The 15,842-nt window shown below is 39.7% G+C and overlaps 1 protein-coding gene across 3 annotated transcripts; it reads right to left on the bottom strand.

Annotated features, from left to right (window-relative positions):
- Window positions 1-721: 721 nt before the first annotated feature.
- On the bottom strand, window positions 722-15,750 carry cep68 (centrosomal protein 68). 3 transcript variants are annotated; one of them, XM_065959219.1, is made up of 9 exons: window positions 14,859-15,750; window positions 12,718-13,436; window positions 7,281-7,579; window positions 5,836-6,894; window positions 5,017-5,206; window positions 3,815-3,978; window positions 3,580-3,702; window positions 2,833-2,929; window positions 722-2,716 (listed from the first exon to the last, which is right to left on the bottom strand). In XM_065959219.1, the coding sequence occupies exons 2-9, from the start codon at window positions 13,016-13,018 to the stop codon at window positions 2,523-2,525; spliced, it is 2,427 nt and encodes an 808-aa protein (XP_065815291.1). In that variant the 5' UTR covers window positions 13,019-13,436; window positions 14,859-15,750; the 3' UTR covers window positions 722-2,522. The 3 variants fall into 3 exon arrangements, with proteins under 3 accessions (XP_065815291.1, XP_020482635.1, XP_065815292.1); XM_020626979.3 differs by lacking the exon at window positions 12,718-13,436; XM_065959220.1 differs by lacking the exon at window positions 722-2,716 and having other exon boundaries at window positions 2,830-2,929; window positions 3,580-3,683.
- Between the last annotated feature and the right edge of the window lie 92 nt (window positions 15,751-15,842).

Below are 15,842 nucleotides of genomic sequence, written 5' to 3'. Positions count from 1 at the left end.
CGGTTTGTGTGTGGTCACAGCCCCAGGCACCAATCTCAATTGAACATCTACACTGTGTTTCCCACGAGGAGGTTTATCTAGGCCTCTTGAGATGGATTCTGGGGAAAGAACCTGGTGTCAAAACACCAAGATCCCTGAACAACAGTTAACAGCCGTCTGCTGATAACTCATTTACAGCATGAAGGTTTCCTTATAGGTTAGAAGTAAGGTAACTCGGGTTTACTAAAAGATAGAAGTGTCCCATTTTCTTCAGCCTTCTCCGTAATTGTGGCACAGATGTACATAGATGGACAGTTGTGCTGACCAAATGACTGATTCTACACAGACGCGGGCCCTAAACCCTTCTTAAAAAAAGATCCGGAAGTGAAGAAATCACCTCAAATCAGCTTCTTCAGGAAGCAAAATTACTATTCAACTTTTCAAGTGAGCAGTTTTCTACTGCCTTCCTGATCTCAGATCTGGTAGCTACTTAAATCTCTTATAAGGATTTCTGCCCAATCAGAGTTCAGCATCCTTTTACACCCCCCACCCCCACAAACACACACACAATGCAATCTGATGAGACCAGTCTAGGATGTGTATTGCTCCATATACACATGACATACAGTAGAAAGAACTTGTTTGGAAGGTGGAAGGTCAGTACGAACAGGTGGTTATAGGAGCAGTAGGTCAGTTCAGCCAGCTCTCCAGTTACCCTTAAATGTATATGTTACATAGCAGACACTTTTTTAAACAACACAGTTTATTTAGTGACTTAACAGTGACTGTGATAATGACATCTTTTAGGTTTCTGAAGTAGTAAGCTCCCCTAAGTGATACAAGTGGCAGAACTCTTAGAGACAGTTATAACCAAAAATGGAAAACATGCAACCCTGACAGGAAAAACAAAAGACCAAAAATGTTGTTTAAGGCTGTGTGTATTGGTGGACCCTCAGTCAATGTTCTACCAACTGATAAGAAAATGCTAAAAAGTCAAGACAGTTATGTGTAAGTGAAAAAGTAGCGGTATCCTACAGAGCACTACAGAACACGGTATAGGACCGTGTCTGTCCACTTCCACTCAGCTGCCAAATGATCTGAGATCAGACTCAGAAAGAAATATAGTAAACCTGATATGATGTTAGCCTACTTGAGAGTATGAAGTCCAGACACAGAGCTGTTCATGTTGTCAAACACAGTCTGACATGACAGCACTGAGCTAAATGATGGGTTTTTGCACTTCTAGCAAACAAAAGAATGAATACAGTTTACTGATTAAATAATTTGTGTGGAAAAAAAAAAAACGTTTTCTCTGTTTACATCTGATCATAACGTGTCCTGGGTTATCTGATCACAAGTAGACAACTCAAAAACACCTGTTCACACCTGGCATTAAAATGAGTCTCCTCATGCCTGTTAAGGACCCACATGTGATTCAAATTCACTTTCCTGCTCTATATTGGAATAAATACATAAAGAGTAACTCTCCTTCATGAGCCTTCAAAAACCAGCAATGTATAAAAAAAACTACCTGATACAGAACCACAGCAGTAAGAGAAGGAGTTCAATAGATCACAAACAGGGATCACTGAGATATAAACTTTCTTTAATCATAAAATCCTTAAGTTGTGTGGTTCAGTGAGCGCCTAAACTCCAATGCAGACTGAAGTCTCTGTAATAATATAAATAGATATCAAATACATCAGTGTGTATTTGCTTGTCTCCATGAAATGTCTCATTGCGCTGCATCATTTTAAACAACGATGAACTGAACATGCTGGGAATTACGATAATTATTACATCAGACAATATTAAACATTGTTCTAAATGTAGTCCAGGACACATACAATGTGGACCACTAGGTCTCAGACCACTTCTTAAAGAAGCCCGAGTGGTCAGATCACAATGTGTCCTGGGTATTTACACTGATCGTGAGGCTCTCCATTTGTGATAGGATCATTTAGGATTCATTTTAATACCAGGTGAAAACAGGCTCTTTGATATGTTATTCTTCCTGTGAAGCTCTAAACTGATAAAGGCTCATGCTGCTGCTCCGTGAACTCTTATTTCATTATAGGTGTAGGTGCAGTTGGCACACATTCCTTACATTTATAATAGAAAGCAATTCCAAAATGCAAAGTGTGACTGTAAACACAGCAGACAGATGCACAGATAAAGACAGGTATGTTAAAGACATTTCTATGCCTCAGTATGTGATTCAAAGACTGACAGTGTGATAAAAATGGTGATCAGGAGAGGATTATGTCTTATAAAATACAATGGTGACAGTAAGTGCAATTAGAAAAAACCTGTGCAATATTAAGGCATTTATGTAACCATTCAGAGTTTAAGGAGAACTTAATACTTCTATATCAGTTCAGTTATGAAACTAAATTAGCACTGGTTGCTTTGTGCTCCATAACAATAAAACATCTTTGTTTCTTTGTGAAACAACATTGATAGAATGGAAATAAAACATTGTTGGAAGAAAATATGAAATCTTCTATTAAAATAAATAAATATGTGAAATAATTCATGTGCTTTTACACGGACATGTCGTGCAGCCTGTTCACTAAATGGACCCCTTCAGGGCCAGAGTCCTCCTCTCGGCTCTGCTGGACGGGGCTGGGCTGGGTCAGGCTGTCCATGGCAGACAGGATGGAGGAGAAAAAGTGTTCAGTGTGGTTCTCCAGAACTCCAGACTCCCTCTCAATCAACAGCAGGGCGTCTCTTAAAACTAGAGGAGAAGGAATGCAATGAGACTTAGAGGGAAATGATGAAATGGATATCAAAGTAATGATTTCAGTTTTTGTTTATGAAGTTGTATATCAACCAGTCATATTTATGACTAACATGGAGATGTTGTGTTGATGCAGCTGAGGAGAAGCCGTCCAGTGTGCAGAACACAGGAGACCAGGGGCTGATGGCTGCTCACTTCTCTTTGAAAACTCTGATAATGAGACCACAAGATAAAATGTCAGTATTTAGCCGTTTTCACATATGCACTCCTGAAAATATCTAGATCATTTCAGGAGGACTGCTCCAGATATTCTCCATTGAATACTAGGGGTCTGGCAGGGGAAACTCCGGGTGAAGTCAGAGCGAAATATTTGGCTGTTTGCATTCACATATACAGCTCCTCCGGGAAATATCTCCGGAGATTCTCCCGACCTAGCTGTTCACATATGCTGCTCCTCACAGCGGGGGACTTTCCCTGTCAGAGGGGATGGGGTTGAAGGATTTCCTGAGGTAAGACGTGACGTATATAAACAACGCGGAAGTAGCGGCCGAAGCAACAGAGTCCGCTACGCAACGCTATAATGAGAATATTTGCCTTTATATCAATGCTGTGTGTAATCCAATGGAATGACAACATCCACAAAATGAGCGGATTTATGCATTATACAAATGGATAAACCCTCAAAAAACAAATTGGCCTGTTCCCTTCCTTGACCTTTTTTCAGGTTGGTCTGTGTTAGGTTGGCTAACAGTATCACTGAAAACTCAGAAGACAAGAAATAATCACCTTATCTGTGTATCGTCCATCTAGAAACATATCCAAATGTGTGTCTGAATCATTGTTACGGGCTCAGCCCTCACCTGATACTCAGCCAGAGAGGACTTCACACTGCTTATGTCCACGGTGGGTGCAGCCAGCAGCTCCATCTTCTCTGACATGGCATACAGCTGCTGAATGAGCTGCTCTAGGTGTGAACAGAAAACCTGAACATACACAGTATTCATTTCTAACAGCATCATCACATCATAGATGGGTTATAAAAAGCATGTATGGAATATTGCTATTTGAAAATATCCCATCAGATTGAGTATTTACCTTGATGTGCTGCATCAGGGAGTCACTTTGCCTCTGCTCCTCCTGGCTGCTCCTGTGGGGCAGTGTGAGGCCAGAAAGCTGCTCCACCAAAGCCTCCACCTCCCTGAGACTTGACCGACTCACTCCCTGACTCCTCCTCACTTCCTCTGAGACCCTGGGATCATCTGTTGTTCGACAAAGAATGGATTTTCAGTGTTTTGAATTGTTAGTCACTTGATGTGCTGCATTTAGCCCAAAGCAACCCCCCGGCCCCAAAGCCACTCCAGAAATAAAACTACTTGATATTGTAATTGTGCCTTCAAAATGATCCATAATACACATAAAGTAAACCATTTTCTAGGTCAAGTCGTTCGTGGTTGCATTATTTTGATGTGGGTTATGTATGAAAGATATGGCAGAATTAGAATTGAAACATAACTCTAAGTTTCTCAGATCATGTCCTCGTCTCAGCTCAATGTTTAAGGTTCTGCTTAAAAAAAAATCAAACTTTGTTGTGCAGAAAATTACATAAAAAGGCATATTTCTACACATAATAGTGCTAAGCCAACTAAAATATAGGTTATATAGAATAAGAGCACATCTCCAGACACATTGTTTTTTTGTTTTTGTTTACTACTGGTGGAGTTATTTTGGAAATCCAAAGTTTTACTATCTGGTTGAAAGGAATCATGGGTCTTTATTTGGCAATGGTGGACTGAGGTAATTTTCTTGTCTGTGCTGGTTTGGTGAATTGTCAGAAGAAAAAAAATCAGGGTTCTTTTAAAATCAAAATATATATTTGTGTAATGTTAATTGGGCATATTTAGAGTTCCCTGACAGTAAGCTTTTTTTTTTATTGCGAGAAAAACAGCCAGTTAAAACCTTTTTAACATCTAGAGTCTGCATGTAATCTGTCTTGTGCATGCACATATCCAGATCAGCCCCCTCTGCCGAACATTAGTTCCTATTAATTCCTTTATTACTCTGTTCAGATCCCCATTAGCTGACGCAAATGCAACAGCTCCTATTCCAGGGGTCCACATACGACTAACATTCAAAATATGAAATACAACATACATTATGTACAAACATAAAATACAAATATATCAAAGAAGACACATAATGCATGTAAAAGAGAATCACTATCACCATGACTGACCATGAAAGAGCCAAAAGGTTTAAATAAGGAAATCAATTCAATAGGTAAATGATAAATGGTCGACCTGTCTGAGAAGCACTCCTCTCCTCTCTGCCTGTCTCTTCTTTTTCTTTATTGTTGCCCTTCAGCTCCTTGTTTTCAGCATCCTGTTTATCAGTCAAGGTGATGGAGGACAGAATGGATGTGTTGCCTGGCCCCAGAGACTCCCAGCTGGCTGTGACAGGCCGCCTCAGCTTGGCTGTCACCTCCTTCACCTGAACACAGGGACAAATACTTTCACTACTAGCTGAGAAACACAAAACCTTTGGATTATTAATCACTATGTCTGTTCTCTCTCCCCCCCCAACATCGTGTTCCACTTCTGATAAAGTGGACGACTGATTAAAGAGCCTTTAAGCTGTCCAAGCATGTTTCAGGGGTGTCACCTTCTGTTCAGCCAAAAAAATCCTCAATGTTCCTGCAGCTTGTTGATATGTGATTGCAAAGAAGCCTTTCCTCACACGTTATCTTTACAGACAATATTTCAATTCCAGAAAAAAATTAACTTGACATTAGAGCTCATTAGTGTGATGACTTCTCTTATGATGGGACATCATCCAATACACCACCAAATTTAACAGGCTTTTAGGCACTGTTAATGGTTGCAATGTAACTAAAGATTATACATTTTTGTGTATGAGGCAATGGCTGCTTTAACCAGTTTTAAATTCTCTTCCGCTGGATTTTCAGACAACAAAGGATGCAACCTAAAAATGTGATCTTAAAAAAAATAATCAGCCATAATGTCGAGTCTAAAGGAGTTGTAGTGAAAGGGTTTCCCTGTGCGCGATCAACATTCATTGTGGTCTTTAAGTCAAAGTCCATGGTTGCCTAAAGCACTGACCTGTCTGGACAGCAGCTGCAGCTCCTCCAGCTGATCTGGAAGAGGCCAGAACTCCTCGTCCAGCTCCCCACATACATATCTTGACTGTGGGAGAACACTAGTGGAGCGTCTTAAAGCACTGGAGGTTATTGCATGGTACTGATGATGATGATGACCACCCCCCTTGTAAAGTTTTATTCCACTTGTGTTCGTATAACTGTCCAGACTATCAAAAGACAAACCCACCGGGTCTGTTAGGGAGAGACCATTACCTGAGGGCAGACCTTCAGAGGATTTGGTGGACCCCTGCAGATCAGGTGTCCTCAGACCCTCACCAGGAGTACCTCTTCTCCTGGTCTGCCCTGTCTCCAACCCTGACAGGCTGGAGGAGTTGCAAAGATAGTCCAGATCAATCCCGGAATCCTGCAGGTTTGGATCTGTTTGGAGCAGAGAGTCTCCCTGGAGGTCAGAGCTATCCCACTGGCTGACGACCTGTCCTGGTTTCAGAGGATAAGTGTAGTCAAGCAGGGCCTCGTATTCCTTGTTTGGGTCCCAGCCTGCAGAGTGCCTGCCTGAAGAGGGAGGTGAAGATTTAGGGATGGCACAGGCCCAGTAGTTTGCCTGATGTGGAGACATTGTTTTTTCCTTTGAATGTCCTCCAGAAGAGTAATGTCTGCTATCTCCTCCAATTTCACCCTCCCTCACCCCCAGCCTGAGAGGATTCTGGTCGCCCCTGGATTTCCCTGAGAGAGGGGTGTAGGTAGGGTGAAGTACAGTGGAGGTCAGTCGTGGCCTCATTGGAGGCTTTAGTCTCTGGACCTCCAAGATGGAGCTTGTAAACCTGCGCTGGGTTGATCTGCTGCCAGAAAGAAAACTAAGTTCTTCATCAAACAGCCTGGACCTGAGCTCTGAGACACCCATGTGTGAGTCTAGGTCTTCTCTAGAAGCTGAGGGAGTTGAGATGTCACTGTGAGACAGTCTGAAGCTCTCTGGAGACACCAGCTCTCTTGCCTTGGTCAAAAAGTTACTGTCCGTGTGTTTCTGATTTTGCTCTCTTTTGCTACCACTGAAGTGCTGCTCCTAGAAGGAAGGAAACAGAACATTATATTATACTTCAACTGTCTGTTAAAGTAAAGGCGTGTTGACATTTAGCAAATACTATACAGCTCTGTCATCTCTGTCGAGTTTTGTAATGGCTCTACAAGAAAATGACAGATGAACGTTTGGATGGCATTATGGACACTCCCATGACTTCTCATAATGATCTTCTGTTTTCTCATAAATAAAATTAATTATCAGGGAGATACTATGAGGTAAGACATGACCGGTAGCTGCTTTGTCACTGGAAGAAAAAAAAAGGACTCATACATGAGACAGACGTGTAAAATGACTTCACATAAGGTTTTTTTTTTTTTGTCAATTTTATCTCAAACATGCAGTTTTATTGACTCTCTGTCAGACCTCACCTTCTCTTTGTGCTTTTCTCTTGTAGTCTTCTTGAGGATGGATGTATGTTGCTCAGCAGCAAACAGAGGCTTTCTCATCACATACTGTCTGTCTGTCAGATACCTGGACGTGGGCGCCATGGAAACACTTTTGTGTGGCCCATCTCTGTCCCTTTCTCTCTCTGCCAGGCCTCTCTCGTGGTCATTTGACGCCAGACTTGAGCATCTTCTGTGTTTGAACTCGGGAAGTTGCATCTTCCATTGCTGGCTGCATCCCTCAGCTTCCATTGGCAAAAGGAAATGTAGGAAAGTCCTGTCAACTACAGAGACACATTAGTTAAGTACCTTTACATTTATGAAACAGGGTTATATCTAAAAGCAATAGTTTGTTATTAATGCTATTTATAATGACTTCTTTTGTTTTAGTGATGCTGCTTGAAAGAGCTGCTGAATTGTGGCAAAGTTTTGATCTATTTTCCTCCATACAACAAACATCAAGTTGCCGAATTGGAATAAAGAAGCACTGATGACACAGAATATATGTTCAGTTAATTATTATAGCACATAATGACAGAGTAATACATTCCCAGACAACTTTAAATCTCAAAAGCATCAAGAAGACAGACTGTGCTTCGATTGAATAAATATATCCCTATATTTCAACCATATCAAAGTTATGTATATAGTGTAAATTTCACTTGAGAAATTCCCCCAAGATGTCTCGGACATGAGTTGTCTTTTTGCAGTTTTGTGGGATGTGTGTAAAAAAAAAACTCCTTCTGACATCCATCAATTATCATACATTGACATTCAACACCTTAGAAAGTGCATTTGAAAATGAACTGCCTTTCTATAAATCACAATAATAACTGCTCACATCTTAAACTAAAGCCCATACCAGTGTCATCAAAGCCAAACCCAACTGAAGCCAACTCATATTGGTGGGACCCCAGGACCCAAAACAGGCATCAATAAAAACATGCAAGCTGCTCAAATGTGAAGATTTGTTACTGTTTTTGTTTTCCATCAAATTTTATTTTGTAACATAACAAAGAGTAAGGTATTATCTGCTTTTTGAAAAGTGTCTCGAGATAACATTTGTTAAGAATTGGCGCTGTACAAATAAAGACTCATGATTGATAATGATAATTTGTTGGTAGGACAAAACAACCTTTTTGAAGGCGTCACTTGCAGCTCTGTGAAGTGTTGATGGTTTTCCTGAGTAGATTTAGAGACTGATTATCAATTAATAAAAAATAACTGACAGATTGATACTTAAATATGATCAAGAAAAGGAATTTCACCAAAACCTGAACCTGGCCTAAGCCTGATATTTTGTTACTGTAACTCCTAAACAAGACCAAAACACATGATCATTTGGCTTCTATTGCACTTCTTTTGGACGCTGTTCTCTGCTCACAGAATGAATGTAAGTCCAAGATTTCCCCTCTTTAACCTGTGCCTTGGTCAGTACGCCTGGGAAAATATCTCAAAGAATTTACTGTGAACATAGACACACATGACTTGGCAAAGTTGGAGATTCTAGCTTTCATTTATAATGCAATCCTTGTTGACATGTTCCAGATAAACACACACATTCAAATAGCAAATACACACTTCCAGTTGCTAAGTAAGTGGAATGTCTCTGTCTATTGTAGTGGGATCACTAAGCAGCAGGCCTGATAAGCATCCAGTTAGGTCAAGGCAGTGAAATGATATGCTCACTAGTCGCTCCTCACCTGACTGATCTCATTAAGACTGCATGCTCAGACCTGCAGTGCTCACCGGACCAACCAGGAAGAATAACGAGGTGGACTATTTGGTCAGAGCCACAGATTCTCAACGCATCAAGAACTACCATAAATATATGTGACTATTAGAAGTTTTAAACGAGGATCACTGGGTGTTCTGTTCCACACCATTAACTGTTGTGTTTACCATTAAAGTGCAAACATGGACTTCCAACAGTGAGATAGTGTTACTGTTTTAGTCAAAACCTGCATTTCAAAAACAAAACCAAAGTATCCAATACCAACATGTTTCTGTCCAGAATCCATGGATATAGAGTATTTAAATTAACTCCAGATACTGACTCTAATGTCTTACATCTATGGGGGACAAATCTCCACACTAACCTGTAGTGCCTGACTCCATCCGCCCTGAAAACACACAAAGCTACAGAGAGTTTTGAGCGTGGCATTTGGTTACAACCTCTATGCAAATAGTTATGTTTGTTCATGTTCAAATATACTTTATCTCTGTCTTTTTGGAACACCACCTGGGCAATCAAAAGGTAAACCGAAACAGAATGTTGCACCAAAGCACATGTGTGTTAAAATACATAAAATAAACATATGACAATCAGACTTGATGACCAATGACATGACCAACTACTATTTCAAGCAGCTACAATAAATTACAATTGTGTCTCAGAAATGTTAGAATCACCACATCATTTCCTGTCTTCCCATCACTGTCCCCCATTTTGATGGTGTGTCTGGTTTCCATGGAGACAGCCTTGAGGGTTGGCAAAAGACTCAATCAAAAGCTCCAACAAAGCAAAGACAGGGCTGGTAACCTCCATGGTTAAAAAGAGGAGCTAACTGCCTTTCCACTTGAAGCTTGCTCCAAACCAGTGTCAATCCCAGTGTGGTAACATATTAAAATGTTGAATTCATCAAATTCCAAAATGGTTCCATTGTAATTTAATTTATCGCTTTCAGTCACATGACCGGCACAGAGGCTTGGAGGGCAAAAAGAGCACAGGCTAAGATCTGCCACCATAGAACACTGTGGAGCTGGAGCACAGACAACCACAGAAAAACAGGGAGTTTGGATACACTGCTAGTTTATATAACGCTCAGGACACTATATCAACAACAGTCTTTTAGAGAGACCCCCCCCCCCTTAACACTGCTGTAGGATTAAAGTCTTCTAAGGTACAAACAGTAAGCTGTCTGGTTCAGTCACAGTTCTGGGGCAAGTGATGTTTGATTAAAGGCTGTATTATCATGCTCAATATATTATGGTAGTTTAAGGAGAAGTCTGTTCTTCTTTTTCCTGCAGGGGCAGCAGTACATCTAAATGATAAATCCACAATCTCCTCCTATCTGGATTGTCTTTCTTAGCTTGAATTCTGCATTCAGTTCCTAAGTGTGTGACATCAAGTGAAAGCTATGAATACTTTTGGTCTCTATGGTCTATTTCCCAATCCATGACATAATGATTACATTTGTATTAAACTCAACCATTTTATTTGTATCAAGTCTTTGGAATATGCATAAACTGGGGCCCAACCATTCCGGGTGAAAGGTGCCAGAAGTCCACCGAGGTTTGACCCTAGTTAATTTCACTCACAAAATTTAGGCTCTTGGTCTTGTTTGTGGTGTTGGGGCTTTTGGGGCTTTTTTTCCCAACAGATATTGGACACATGGCTTGCTGTTCAGTTAACTGTTCTAAGGGATTAGGATGAAGTCTGTGCTCCAGATTTAATGTATGGTTAAGCAAAAACTAGTTTATTATTTATACCTTTGCATGAATTATCAGGTTTGGGCTCACCATACTCTGCATATTAGTACTTTCAGTCGACAGACAACAAACTAGTTTTTGCAGACGCTGCACAGTGGATAAGTCCTCTTGTATGAGTTGATGCAAAGTATTCCCCACGATTAAGCTTGCTTAGTGGGTGAACCAAAAAACTAAATTATCAGCTAAAATAAACATGGTACACCATCAGTCATTCTTTGTATGCTTTGCTAATTAGATGCTGCATATTTTGCCACAGTAAACAACCCATCTGTACTAGGGCTGGAAATATATCGAGTTTTTAAGATATATCGATATATTTTCAAACAAGATATAGGGTAAGACAATATTGTTAATATCGATATAGTTTAAGTTGCATTAAAATAACGTTATAGAGGTGCCAGGTCACTTTTTTCTCATCTCACTGATGATGACTGACTGTCTGTCCCTTTTAACCCTGCTCCTCCTCTCTCTCTCTTTTATTGTATTTAAGGAACATTTTTATTTTATAATATTACTTTTTAAATTCACAAACAGGTAGTTTATTTTTCCATGTGTTTTCACTGTTAATATATCAATATTGAGTATCGCCATTCAGCTAAACAATATCGAGATATGAGTTTTGGTCAATATCGCCCAGCCCTACTATGTATCCTTGAGAAATGTCACAAAAATAAAAAAGATGCAGATACAAAGTTAAATAGAGTGAGAGTGGTCAAATTATAAACAATGCTGTGAGCTGATTTTTTTTTTTTTTTTTATGACCATGGCCTGTGGTCAAAATCATGACTTAGAAATAGAAGCCACCTGCTCAATGAGGCAACTTCAGTATCATACTCAGCTGGCAGGACTCTGATGGAAATTGGAAAAATGCCTGATTTACAAATCCTCTTTCTATTTGTCACCATAGTATTCCTCATTACATTTATCTTTAGAAAAAGATGACCCACCAGAGGAAGACATGCATTTTATGTAATCTGAAGTAACATGGCAACCAATTTCTGGATCACATGTTGAAATAATACAAACTCTAATGTAAACAACAGAGAAATCAGTCTAGTTGGGTGCAGTACAAAAGGAGATATATACAGAAGATATTTGAATTGCTTGTTACTGAGGTAAGTCCTTTTTGGGTGTTAGTGTTACTGTTCTGTTGATTTTCTTTGAGCTAACTGGTGCTATAGGTTTGTGTCAGGTTGTTTTTTTTAACTTATTCCTAACAGTCACTGAATGTAGACACACTGATGTTTTATTTTCTATTTTTACAACATACACTTACCAACCACATATGAATGTGAATACATTAGAAATATCAGTGCTTCTGCTATTTATACCAACAACACATTTAAAATTAACTGTTAATATATTTAGCTAAACGTTAAAGTAGCTAACTGTAGAGCTGGGCTGAGCTTGTGTTGAGCTTGTGTTGCTAGGCAACAGTTATACATAACATTTGTGCAAGAAATTGAAAATGTCAGAATCAGAGGAGAAGAATTTGAAACAAAATATTGTTTTTAATTAAATAACCAAAACCAAAAATCCACTTGGTTTCAACAATGATCTTGTCGAGCTTTTAAGATGATCACTACTGCTGTCTTTACCCTGTCCCTGTGTATTCACTGAGAATAGAAAAGGCTAAAGAAAGTAATTCTAAATAAGAGGTGGGGCTTCAAAGTCAAATAAAAGAATATATGTTTTAAGTGAAATTTTCCTCTGCTTTAATTGTTTTCCAGAGAGAACTTCTAAGAAGTGGATATCCTGATGGCAGAAAGTGGCAGTCTGGAGCGTCTCAGTGTCTCCACCCTCAGGTTAATTTCTTACAGTTGTTTATGAAGAAATAGACTACACATAATTTTGTAACGTGTTGCTGTTGTCTGTGTCATTACTGGAAGGTGCTCCGTTCAATCTGTTTAATGTTTTTCTGTTGAACTACCTTTATCTTGATGATTGGACTGGAACAGAAAACAGGCAGCAAATGACAGGAGGATCTGCAGGATGGTGAACAAACAGGTGGAGAAGCTATTCTTGGATCTGCATGTAGCATTCTTCAAGGAGCACAACAATATAAAGGAGAACATTGCTAATCTGATAGATAAACAAATAGAGCAGTCGGAGACTATAGAATGGATGAAAGAATGCATACACATCCTGGGGAAGAACATGGAGGACAAACATGAAGACATGGACAGGTTAAGCTTGAACTGTTCAGAAACAGCCTCTGAACCCCACAGCATCCCCTCAAAATATGAACCAGAGGAAAGCTCCAAAAGTCTGCTGAATGATTCCAGTGATGAGGACACCAGCTATCATATAAAGGAGATCATTGCTAATCTGATAGATAAACAAATAGAGCAGTCGGAGACTACAGAATGGATGAAAGAATGCATACTACACATCCTGGGGAAGAACATGGAGGACAAACATGAAGACATGGACAGGTTAAGCTTGAACTGTTCAGAAACAGCCTCTGAACCCGACAGCATCCCCTCAAAATATGAACCAGAGGAAAGCTCCAAAAGTCTGCTGAATGATTCCAGTGGTGAGGACACCAGAGATGCCTCCAATGATGCGGACAGTCCGGACACAAGTTTGCAACCAGCTGAAAGGGAGCAAGAGGAAAAGCAGCAGGCTTCATCTGATGGTACCACCGTGCTAACACCGCCAGTTGAAGAAGGATGCAGAGGAGAAGAAAGCACGAGGGATTAATGTTAAAATAAAGTACATATCAGTTCATTTCGGATATTTTGACTGTTATTCTAGAAACGGGAATTTGGTAGTTATGTCTGGCGTTGTGCAAAGCGGGAACATACCTTAAAATTCGGTGTATAAGTCTCACTTTTAATACCTATTTTTTCGTCCTAAAGTTGGCTGCGTCTTATACGCGTTTCATAGGTGAATGTTTTCCACTGAATAATGCAACTCCTCCAAGATTTAAATTCATAGATATATGAAAGAGGATGTAAGCTTATGTTTTCAGTGGTGGCTAAAGCCTTGAGAAAGAGCTGGGACAGGCTACAATTCCAACAGGTAGACTTATCCATCTGTAGCCCATCTATCAAGCTCCCACAGCATTTAAAAAACATTCGCCTCGATGCCTGAAATGTGTCCCTGAGGTCATCATTGAATTTACACTGGATTTAAGATTTCTGGTGTTGCAGATGGGAAAATTGTTACCCAATCATCACTAGAGTGTTATGCATTAGTCTGGTATATGTGGAACATGAAGGTTATGACTATGTGAGTGTGTGTGTGTGTGTGTGTGTGTGTGTGTACCATGGTGTGTACGCTATATCAAGCATCCAGTCTGTCCATCCTGTCAGCTATAAAACACAAAGGTGATGCAGCTACATGACAGCTGAAACAACGTGATGTGAGGAGCCTTTGTTCATTTTGTCAAACAGAGGCTACAGTATGTCAAACATAGGTGGCAGTGGTCAGAGTGGGACTGTGGAGGAAACCATAGCAACAAGCCCTGACACCAAACACAATTGACCTATACAAAGCCAAGAGCCACAGTTGTCCACTAAGATGGCCAATGTTAGGTTTCGAGTTTGGCGTTACTCGTGTCCTGACCGACATGTGTTTTTTATTCATGTCTACTTCACTGCTTGCTTTATGAAAAACACATCATCAGTTGTAACCGCAGCCTGTGTTATCGTACATGCTACATGTGTATGCTACATTAACACAGCAGGTAGCCTACAGAGCTGGTTTTCAAATGACTAAATATGGAAAAAGTGAAACAATGTGCTTGATCTCAGTCAAACATTCTGCAATTTAATCTGCCAATTTTATTGATGCAATTACAAACAAATTGAAATCCCGCCTTTGCATTACGTTAATATTGTGAATATTCTATTAAATACATGTTTATGATCCACATGAAGCGGTGCTCAGTGCAAAGTATTGAGAAGCCTCGACCGCCCACTATTGTGTTGTTTGTGTTCAGCGGAACCGAAGTCATACCAGCTGACACTTGGCGAATATCTTTAATGCAGTGTTGATAACAAACTTCTAAGACTGCGGCTATGACTCTGAGTCAATGTAAAAACAATACACATTTCATTGACTTACCACATCTAGCTGAGTAGTCTTCAGCTCGGAGCTTCCAGTGGTTGCGGCTTTGTTACAGCAGCCTTCTTCCTCTAACCGTGGTGCCTTCAAGTGCTGCTTGTTCTCCCCCTTCATTAAGCGACATACTTTTTTTTGTAACATTTCTGATAATCTTACAGTCCCTGTTATACAGACAGGGACTTTTCGCTCGTTTATTTCGTTATTGTGTTATTACTGATTGGTTATAGGCTAAGCTACTTTACACTTTCTCGTTATTATAAGAAAAATAAAGTAAAGTTACAGTAGGCCTAGTTGTAATCCCATCGGCTACATGAGGATGTTCAGCGTGTGTGGGACATCACTAAATTTAAAAGCTCCAAAGTTAGATTTCATAAATTTACCTTAAAATATCTAAAATAACGGCCCTCTAGTCACGTGGGTTGAAATAATGACTCATTTTTGGAGGACGGTAAGTGAAGGCAACACAACAAAATTCATTTCAAAACAGGACAAGCAGGCCGAAGTGGCCCTTTACCCCCCTTTAGCGGGCAAAATAGGAAGTGCATGACTTAATCGTCATTGAAATAAGAAATACCTCATTATTATAAATCTTCTGCACATACAAGCACTCCACATACTGTCAGTGCCACTGAAATCATTCATACAATGATACAATAATTTAATGAATATAGCCTAACAGTAGTTCCTTATAACACCTTAGTTTTCTGAAAAGTGTTGCCAAACAAAAAAAGCGTGCATTTCTTTTACTTTGAGACCATCCAGATCTTAGTCAAATATAACTCACTTAAACAGTCTGAGATCCACAGATCCCCTTTGAAATGACTACATAAACCTTAAACTGGGATTCCCATTAACAACAGTGAAATTGGTATCAGCATTATCCCAGTGTGATTTAGGTTACTTCCTTAAAACAAAATTATGCTGTTTTAAACCAGTTAATTGTAACTTAGCTCATTTGGTAGTTTCTAGTTACAAAAAAAAAAA

Source organism: Labrus bergylta, chromosome 10, assembly GCF_963930695.1.
Source record: "Labrus bergylta chromosome 10, fLabBer1.1, whole genome shotgun sequence".
NCBI classification, from domain to species: domain Eukaryota; kingdom Metazoa; phylum Chordata; class Actinopteri; order Labriformes; family Labridae; genus Labrus; species Labrus bergylta.
Note: the sequence above shows the minus strand (reverse complement) of the source record. Positions and strands in the feature narration are given on the sequence as shown.